Source organism: Leuresthes tenuis, unplaced genomic scaffold (genome assembly GCF_036924035.1).
Source record: "Leuresthes tenuis unplaced genomic scaffold, fLeuTen1.0.hap1 SCAF_2, whole genome shotgun sequence".
Lineage (NCBI taxonomy): Eukaryota > Metazoa > Chordata > Actinopteri > Atheriniformes > Atherinopsidae > Leuresthes > Leuresthes tenuis.
Genome location: NW_027325356.1, coordinates 27,831,809 through 27,841,900, shown reverse-complemented (window position 1 = coordinate 27,841,900; position 10,092 = coordinate 27,831,809). Strand labels below are relative to the sequence as shown.

The 10,092-nt window shown below is 38.9% G+C and overlaps 1 protein-coding gene across 2 annotated transcripts; it reads right to left on the bottom strand.

Moving 5' to 3' along the window:
• Nucleotides 1-745: 745 nt before the first annotated feature.
• dtwd1 (DTW domain containing 1) lies at nucleotides 746-6,528 on the bottom strand. Of its 2 annotated transcripts, none has more exons than XM_072380922.1 (5): nucleotides 6,485-6,528; nucleotides 4,645-4,948; nucleotides 4,368-4,505; nucleotides 1,247-1,535; nucleotides 746-1,128 (listed from the first exon to the last, which is right to left on the bottom strand). In XM_072380922.1, the coding sequence occupies exons 2-5, from the start codon at nucleotides 4,900-4,902 to the stop codon at nucleotides 899-901; spliced, it is 915 nt and encodes a 304-aa protein (XP_072237023.1). In that variant the 5' UTR covers nucleotides 4,903-4,948; nucleotides 6,485-6,528; the 3' UTR covers nucleotides 746-898. The 2 variants fall into 2 exon arrangements, with proteins under 2 accessions (XP_072237023.1, XP_072237022.1); XM_072380921.1 differs by lacking the exon at nucleotides 6,485-6,528 and adding an exon at nucleotides 6,258-6,458.
• Nucleotides 6,529-10,092: the final 3,564 nt, after the last annotated feature.

Here is a 10,092-nt window from a genome sequence, read left to right as displayed (position 1 = left end):
CCAACACAATCCGACTCTGCTTACATAGTCATACTTTTCATGTCCATATTGAACACACTGATAGTTACTTTTAGTCCAGGCTAAATGTACATACTTCAGTTAGCAACTCATGAACCTCCTTCAGCTGCTTTTGAGACATCTAGAATGATGAGAAGGAACTTGGGGCCATTTGTTCTGACTATGCTGATTCAGGTCATCAGTATTTCTAAGATGTACTAAATGGAAAGTCCTCTTCAGTTCATGTTTCAACATCTCATTGAGGTTTTACATAAATCTGACTCATCTTTCCTCACAACATTTTTACCAGTAGTGGAAAATCTGAGTGCTTTTTTCTTTCTGCAGGTTTTGATATTAACATTTTTCAGAAGAGCACTTTATGTCCTTTGTTGATCTTTGCACACATCTAAAGGGAGTTGAAACTATCTTGAACTTCCTCCATTTAAAGGCAGTTTCTTTCCGTGGGTTGAACTCATTGGTCTCAAGCTTTTGTGGCCTTTTTTATCTTCATGCATCTCTCGGCCGTGTGAAAGCTGCTGTGATGATAGCAGTTATTAGTTGTGTTCAATAAAAACATGAAAAGTACTTTTTTTGATATGGTATTGCCTAGTTGGAAAATATTGTGAAGGTGTCAGTGATTATTTCAAATTCCAAGGAATCCACACACATCGTAAATAATGATTTAGATGGAGCTATTTTTGGTCAGATGTGTTCAAGAAAAACGTTGCCCAGTTTTCAGTTGCCATGCTTTTTGTTTTATTGCATACCTTTATACAAATTGAAGTCACGATATTCTTTCTAAAACTAAAACCTCTTAGCCATAAGAGCTTGGATATAGATCCGCTCCTTGGCCACAGTTCAGTCTCTTGCATCTGACTTCAGTTTTTTCTCACCACTTTCCTCAGCATTTTCCAGCAGATGCCTTAGCTTTGTTGACAACTGAGTGCAAGTAGGAGTAGAAGAAGAGGAGGTTATCATATTCCCCATTGTACTCCTGAGTAAGGCAATCCTGGTGGAAGTCCCTGAGGAAATAATAAATAGCCTCAATAGTTGCAAGGTAAGTGTCTGGTTTGCCCTTCTGACGGCGCCAGAAACAGGTTTTTCTCGTCTTGAGTTCTACTTGGAGCAAACCTGGATGAGAACAAGCATTGGGAAGAAAGCAGACAAGAACAGAGTGAGCTCACATAAAAGCAGAGTTGCATGTGAAATTAAGTTGCCTTGACTAATCATCAATGATCAGAGTCCTTGCCTTGCAGCCTCTCGTCTGTGCTGATCTTGTTGGTCTGGTTCCATGTGCTGTCGATGAAGACCACCCTCTGTAGGGGATAACACTTCGACTCCAAGCTCTTTGCTGCATCTGGAGTTCCTGACTCTGGGTTCTTGGCAGTGTGTGTGGCACCTTGAACTTCCTCACTTTTCAGCCTCTTTGCGCAGGGTTCATCAGAGGAGTCACGCGACCTGTTGTTCCTCCTGTCACGTAAACACTGCATCATGTCTTGAACTGAGACGGCCCCCGGGCCAGGGAACACCAACACCACCTGGAGAGAGCAGACAGGCTGACTGGAGGTCCATCGTACACACAAAGTCTAGGTTTAAAAAAAGAATTTCAAACACATGTTGTTTCTTTACTGGCATGATTTATACACAGCTAAATTTGAGAAGCCGTGAAAGAGAAACAGTTTTGACAGGAGTCATATGAACCTGAAAAATTGAAAACATGAGATCACTCATCTAACTAAAATGCAGGCGGGAGAACTATTGGAAACAGTCACATTATAAATCAAAGTTGAGAATTAGTTATGCTGAACAAATAGGAGTACATAATGCTGAAAAATAAGCACTTACTCATGACAATAACTCATGACATAACTCAAACGCAGCTGTTTGCATTTAGAATGTAAATGCACTTCAAATAAATACAGCAAATATGGTGCATGGAGTTACCTTCCAAAGTCAATGAGCAGCAGGAATCAACTACATTTGTTAGGACACGTGGACACAGGACAGAGCAAGACAGCTGATCTTTGGGGTCCTGCGGGTTGCAAAGTGGGATCTCTGTGTATCAGCACCTCCTGTGGATGCTCAACTGGATTGTTATGAACAGTCTGTTCTGTAATAGCTCAGTTTTTTTTTTTTTTTTTTTTCAGATGAAGTAGAGGAAACAATTATGGAATCATGAATCAAATAGGAAAAAAAAATATATCAGTTAGTACTTTGTTGCAGCTCCTCTGGCTTTTATGACGCATCGAATTCTTTGAGGCATGAACTTCACAAATGAAAAGCAAATTTCTCATCATTCAGGTTCATTCATCAGATTCTCGTAAAGCAGATGACAGATCAGCTTTGTAGGATGGAGCCATGTCATGGACGCCATACGTTTTAAATCAGATTCAGATTCTAACTGTTTGCTGGCTATGTCAGTGAGTTCACAGGTCTTTACTGAAGATGCGTTAAAAAATGCATGATCATCCTGAAAAATGACCTCAGTGTCGCCAAACATACTTTTGATTAATGGAATAACAAAAGTGTAGAGACGACTGCCATCTCCCCTGGTCCTTTACCCGACATCAACTCCATATCATCAATGATTGTGGAAATGAGCTTGTTTTCTTCAAGCCGTCATCCTTACAGAGGACATGCAGAAAACAACAGGACGGCACTCCATGTCCAGTGGAAACTGGTGATCTATCACTGAATATCACTTTCATCCAATAGTCCACAGTCCACGACTGCTTCTCTTCAGTCCACTATAACCATGTTTTCTTCTGTTTAAAGAGGCAGTAGGTTGTTAGTTTTTGGATTTTCTGGATGGAAAACCCATTTCCTTCAACCGATTTCTTAAAGTTTGGTCACAAATATTGACTCCCAATTGTGCCCATTTCTTTTGTACATTTTTCTGCTTTTAGTTTTCTGCCCTGACACCTGTAGGTTTCCCTTTTACAACCTTCTCGGTTTTTCATTTCTTGTGTGCTTGCTCCAAATCTTATAAACACCTGACTGGGAACATGGAACATTTTTTCCTACACTCCAAATTGATTTACCTTCTGAAAGGGGTTGTATAATTCCCAAAACAGTTTCCACTGACAGCTCTCTTGTTGGGAAAATGTTTTCTGCCAATAAGCAGCATCATTAATCTCTTTTAGCACTCGCTTTTAACTGCCAACTCATTTGCATATTTAGACTATTACAGGTATTCGTTGTAGAAATGCAAATTACAAGGTGATTTATGTAATTTTGTTTCTCGTGATTCCATAATTGTTTCTCTATTTAACCTGGAACCACATGAACATCCTCCAAGTGTGGTGATTCTCTCATTTTTGCCAGAAGATGTGTACCGATTCAGACTTAGAATTCTCTGTTCATTTTTAGGGCCATTTTTGATATCCAAGTACAAACATCACTCTTTCATTGCAATATATATGCAACAAGACTTTAGTTCAAGGTGCAGCATCTTATATTAATAAATCACCACCAAACCACCACATCAAATTTGTCATTAACATTGAAAAGCAGAAACAACTTTATCCAAAATAGAAGTAAAACAACCAGTTTTACCAATATTGCTGTTAGCTTAACTGAAACACAAAGCATATCTGTCCTGCACCCACGGTGTCTGTTTAACAATTTTTATTTTTTTTATATATCCTTTCAAAAACAGAGAGAGGAAAATAGACTGGAAACAGTTTCCCATGATTTCAGAATCTGGAAAATCGTAAGAAAAAAAAGTGGAGGAGTCCAGAACAAACACAAGAAAATAAGAGTCAAAGAAACAGGCACTTCTCACACTGTGTTTTGGGGGTTCAGGCAAATCTCCTCTCTCCCCCTGGAGCAATTTGGGAATTGAGACATTTTAAAAAATATTCTGCTGAGGCGGATTTCCAGGTGACGATGAGGCTTGAATATGACAGATTAGATGAGCTTCAGCTCGACCCTTTAAGCTTTATCGTGGTTATCAACCTGCTTCTGAGCAGGTTTGGTGCTGTGGCAGGGTGCTCTGTCCAACTGGGGGAAGCCACTGCCTTCAGGGAGAGTGGGTGCTTTGTTTTCCACCTCTAAGTGGTGTTTAATGTTCTGGCTGATCAGTACATACAACATTAGAGCTGAAAATATGAATTGTCTGAAAAAAAGATTGACTAGTATTTTGATATTATGAATAATAAGGGCAGTGTGAAAGTAAACCGAGACTCTTTGACGCTGAATAGTTTGGAGGAAGAAAAAAAAACATCTGATTGTAGCCTCTAGAAAAATGTAACTAGTAGTTTCCACTATACCTTGATCCTTTTCAGCTTTGGACCGGGAAGATAAATGTTCATATGACCCACAAAAAGTAATACTTCACATTGATAATAACAAAGAAAATGCCACCTAACCTTGTCATTTTCAAACTCGGGAATGCAGGGGTAGGTATATATTGTGACATCACTGGGTGCGAGAATCTTGGCATGGATGGCAGTACTCTTGCCATCGGTTTCATTGGGATGCTTAATGACGTCTATCTTCACAGGAAGCTGACCAAAACAAATAATATGCGATTAGGTCAAATAGAAAGTTCAACCGCACCATGTGCACACTTCATGGATCTCACACATTCCACCACATGAAGACACAAAAATGGGAGAACACAGTGAGTCCTAACCCCTTACTGACCTTGATTAAGGGAATTTCCTGATTGTTGACACCCACTAATGAGCAGCATGTGTAGCAGAAGAACATCCTTGATCCTCCACATTTAGAGCACTTCAACCTGCCATTCTGCTGTGCTTTCTCCAGCACTGCATGTGATGCCAATTTTAGGCCTTGGAGAGGGTGCTTGGCAAGCTCAAGGGTGTCTGATGAGTTCCCAAAGACTGTTGTTTTGTCACGGCAACAAGGAGAAACTTGCTGGTCTTCATCCAGGCTGCTCATGCTTGGTCTTTAAATGTTGACAGATTTATCTTGGAATAAGTTGGCTCTGCATTCATAGACAAACAAAAATGACAAAACAAATGATGCAAATGTTAGAAGACACAAATTGTCCAATATTTACATAACTGCAAATATTGAGGAGCAGAGTAATGTGGAAAAGTTATTCATCTAGCAAGGAGGACTTGTTATAAGTTGTTATTAAATGTTCATACACAAGTTCTTTTGTTTTAAACAAATGAGCTGATATGGATTGGCTTATATTGACAATATTAAGACAACATTAATACTGTGATGGAGATGCAAGATGAGGATTTTGTTGCTATGTTTAAGTGATCTAGTTTGAGTGTGTCCTATTCACAAGGTCTAGCGTTATATCACTGGCTTTCTGTTGGGGCATCTCAACTCTGACTTGGGCTGGTAAATTGATACTTGACGGAGTATTTTTAATTCGATAACCTCTTAAAAACAAAGTCTAATAATTCAATATGAGCCATCTTGGACCCTGGCAAACTGTTTGTATATTGTTTATATGTAGAAAGTTTTGAGTGGAACATTTGTAACGGAATTATGCTTGGATAGATCTTTCTGTTTTGAATTATAACTCCATGTTTTAGATTTTATTTTAATGCATTTACTGGCTTTTCTGTGCTGACCTGGTGTAAATATCAGATTAGTATTGAGTGTGTCTTTATATAAATAAAAGACATAATCATTGTCTTTCTTGTGCTGGGCAACACAATGCAGGTGGACAGATAAACAAATAGTTTTTTGCAATTCAGTCCAAATTATGTAGTTTCTGTTTTGTGATTAGTTGTTGAATTTGAGAAGGTCTGCGTGTTGTTCTGCTTTTTTCTTAGTAGTTGGATCTGTTGGTGTGTTTTGCCCCAGTCTTTCTTTCTCAGAAAGAAATGATCCTTTCTCACGCTATATCAACTATTCCGTGTATATAGGTTAAAAGTCGGTGTTTCAGGCTGAAAATATGGTCACAATATGAGTCCGTGAGTAACACATATCCTGATGTGATATTTTAAACCACGTGGAAACCAGGAAATAGCACACAAGGGGAGGCACTTGTTTGACATAGACTGTGGAAGCACTGTCTGTTCCCCGACATAACCTGAGAGCAGACGGAGCTAAAGTAAGACAGTTGCAACTGAATATGAAGTGAGCTAAACACAAGTAACTGGCAACATACAATTCAGTGATCAACACAAGAGCTCAACGGCAAAACACTTAATTAATCATTATCTTCAGCTTGGTCCTGTGATGTGTGAGCCATTTAGACTGGATGCCATTGCTAATTTGCCATCCTACTGTACATCTGTCCCTGCTTTACACATTGTAGCTACCGTTACCTCATTCATCCTGGTGTAGCTAGCTCCTGTTAGCCAGCATTTACTTCACATCTTTCGCTGAGGCTGAAAACATAAGCCGATACAGATCCAGACCTAGCAACATTAGCAAAGACTATTGAAAAACAGATGCTGGTAGCTCTGCCGAGTCTACGAGCCAACCCACATAACGTAACATACACAGCACTGACCCAAACGTGCCCATAGATAAATACATAAAGCGTGCGTACCAGTAATTAAATCACAGGCGCGTATCTTCTTCTACGCCGGAAATACTTCGTCGTACTCGTCAGTTATCCGTTGCTAAGCACCGAGCGTGCGCAGTCTGGTGGAGAGTAGATACTCAATACACCTTACTAAACTATGGTGAAGTATTGTTTTTTTTAACCTTCGTACCTGCAGCTATATAATGATAATGATAGCGTTAAAACTAGCTAGTTAATTAACCTGGACTGTCACTAGATATTTTACAGCCTACAACAATCAGGAAACTAGATATTTACAACTTCATGTGGTGGTACCACAACATGTTGAAGTTGTAATTACTGTGTTGAAAATAATTTTTGTAGCATCCTTTTCTGTTAGTACAGTTCTGGCTGTAAGCCGGATACAGAGCGAGTTGCCGTCCACTTAATTTTTCAGGTTTTTAGTCAGTCCAATAGAGTAGAATATATAAATGTCATGTTAAAATGATGATGAACTATAATTACATCTATTTGTTTTCAGTGTACAACAACGCAATTTTCTGGGATGTTTCTGAATCAGATTTTAAGACCTTTGTGCTCTTCAACGTCAGTTTGCATTTGTAAAATTCAAGTTTGGCTGAAAGACTATTTCACGACTAAGTTGTCTGAAATATTAATATGGATTTGTCTTATTCAAAAACAGATGTGCTTGGTGTGATGTGAAACAGATTGTTTTATGCCAGATTTCAAAGATACCTGAGCTGTCACACTTTCTATGAAACAGACAATTGCATGCAGACCTCCATGACAAACAGATGTGTTTCAAGTGAGACCTTCCAAAATACGTGATATTTGATTCTAAACAATCAGGGATCTGCCAAATATGCACAGTGTGCCAGGTTGAATGGAAGGTTGTGGAAACACAGTTTATGGGTATTAGGCATATTTCTCAAACTAGTCTTACTTTACCTCTCTCTGAACATAAAACCCTTATCAAGATTGCTTTGTATGTTTAATATTATTATTAATTTTAAACTGTGACATAGCTAGACACAACAATGTCATGCTTCAGATCAATTTGCATACATAAAAAAGCTCTTTCTGTTGCACACATGTATTATCAATCGTTTTACCAGGTTTTCTTTTTAGTTTAAGAAAAAACAAACAGTCTGACTGCAAGTGGAGTCCTGATGAAATTAAAAGAATACTCGCAGCGATAACATTGTTTCCCTCTGTATTCATTGTCTTCGACAGTTCTAAAATACTGTCTGACAAGTGAAATTATGGAAATCAGATGTGATTTGTGCTCTTTCAGGTGCATTCAGGCAGCTGCTGACTAATTCCTTTTTTTATTGATCTTTCCCTGCATCAAATGAACAGTTGGCTCACAGCTTCTTGATACCTTGTGGATCTGGTAACCATCTGGATCTCTGGTAACAATACGTTATTGACATATGCCAGTTTTGTCAGTATTAACATACTAACATATTGTTAGCATGTACCTCATAGATCAATTCAGAGTGTATTTTTTATGGTATCCCATTACAGGTTATTTTAAAATGTATGTTTATATATATGGGTTGTGCTGTGGTTAGTACCATCCCCTCATAGCAAGAGGGTTCCAGGTTTGATTCCCAGCTGGGGGTTTCTATGTGGAGTTTGCATGTTCTCCCCGTGTATGCGTGGGCTCTCTCCCACCACCCAAAATTATGCATGTAAGGTTCATTGGTGACTCTAAATTGTCCCTTGGAGCATGGATTGTTGTGTGTCTGTCACGGTTTATGTTTTGATTATTGTTATGTTTCAGGTTCTGTCACGTTTTATGTTTGATCTTCATGTTTTCAGGTCCTTTGTTATGTTTCTGGTTATGTTTTTTCCCCTGTCACTTAGCATCACTCAAGTCACCTGTGTTCTGTTCCACAGCTGCACATCATCACCAATCACTTCCCCACAGCATTTACTTTCCAGGTTCAGTCTCACTCATTGCAAAATCCTCACTTTACCTTCCACGCGCATGCCACGAACGCTAAGTCTGGGTTTGCCTCATAGGCACAGTTCCATAGTCTTGTTATTCATAGCCTTGTTTTGTTACTCATACCATAGTCTTGTTTTTTTTCATAGTTAAAATGTTTGATTATGCGGCTCAGCCGCGTTCTTTGTTCCTGCCTTTGTGCCTTTTGTTAGTAAATCTTGTTATTTTTTTAAGTCTGCATCTGGGTCCTCCCTTCCTGCACCATTGTACCTGACAATGTCTCATTTGTCTCTGTGTGGCTCTGTGATGGAGTGGCGACCTGTCCAGCCTCTCACCCAATGACAGCTGGAATAGGCTACAGCCCTCCAGCGACCCTAAATTGGATTAAGTGGGTATAGAACATGGATGGATGTATATATGACAAGATAATCTTTTAAAATTCAACGCTTTCCTTCTAGGACTATAAATAGAAATTCTGTTTTGCACAACATAAATTATCTATCATCAGTTTTAAGAGTCTTATGGGAATTTTGTAATGTCTGTCCATAGTCAAGTTCCTCCGGCTTTCGTGTCAAGACAACTTTCTAAAACTTCTTAAAAAAATTCCCCCACCCAGAGTCAGGTCTCTCTGCCATAACAACTTTATGTTAAAGCATTTACTACAAACTGTATACATACTGCATGATTACTGAGTGGCTGAAAAAAGCATATGATTGTAACTGTCCAGCCTTCTTCATACAGATATAATACTGGCTCTTCAAACCTTTGATAGTCAGAATGCTGCCCTCAGAAACAGTTCTGATCTCCAGGATACCTGCCAGATAGTCAGACAGTCAGGAAAAAGAGACACATTGCAGGACAGACTGTATACTTGTATACATAATGAAATCTGTTAGGCATTTCTGTTAAATATCCACATTTTGTAATTTTTCTAAAGCTCCACAAAAATCTGGATATTATACAGAGTTTAATTCATAAAGAAATCTTCGTAAAGCAATATTTTACCATCTCAATATAGATATTATATTGTATTCAAGTCCGTTTAGTAACTGCTCCCAATACTCCCCTATCACAAAGAAAAAGAAAAACTGTATTTTCAGCAAATATTGCACACTCCCAAACCTGCTGAAATTGCTGTAGGATGCTGTGCTGTGCACAACGCACATGGTTGACTCCCTCTGTCTAAAAGACACAGGGATCCTCAAGCTTTTTACTGTTTTTGAGCTGGCAACATATTTCTTGGATGGATGGGCTATATTACCTACAAAAACTAACTAACTGACACTTTACTTGACACCAAGAATATATCAGCATTACCAGTCGTCCAAGTTTACTCGCACCCTTCTATTAAAGTACAGCCTCTTCATCTTTTCTCCCGTACAATTTGGGATATGACATCTTCAGGAGTATTGTAGAATTCATGTAATCCTTACTGTAATACAGTTACAGTAAAACATACCATAGGTGTACTAACTGAAAATTACAGTTTGCAGGCTGGTCTTCAGCAGATTTCGAGAGAGAGGTTTGGTGGTCAATTCACTGACTTCTCGCACTTCACTAACAGTCACAAGATGTTTGTGAAGCAACAACTTTAACAGACTGTTGCACACTGTGTTAAGAGTCAGTGACTCAGTACATCTAACCCGCAAAACCTCTCCTTTGCCTTTCTTACTGGAACAAA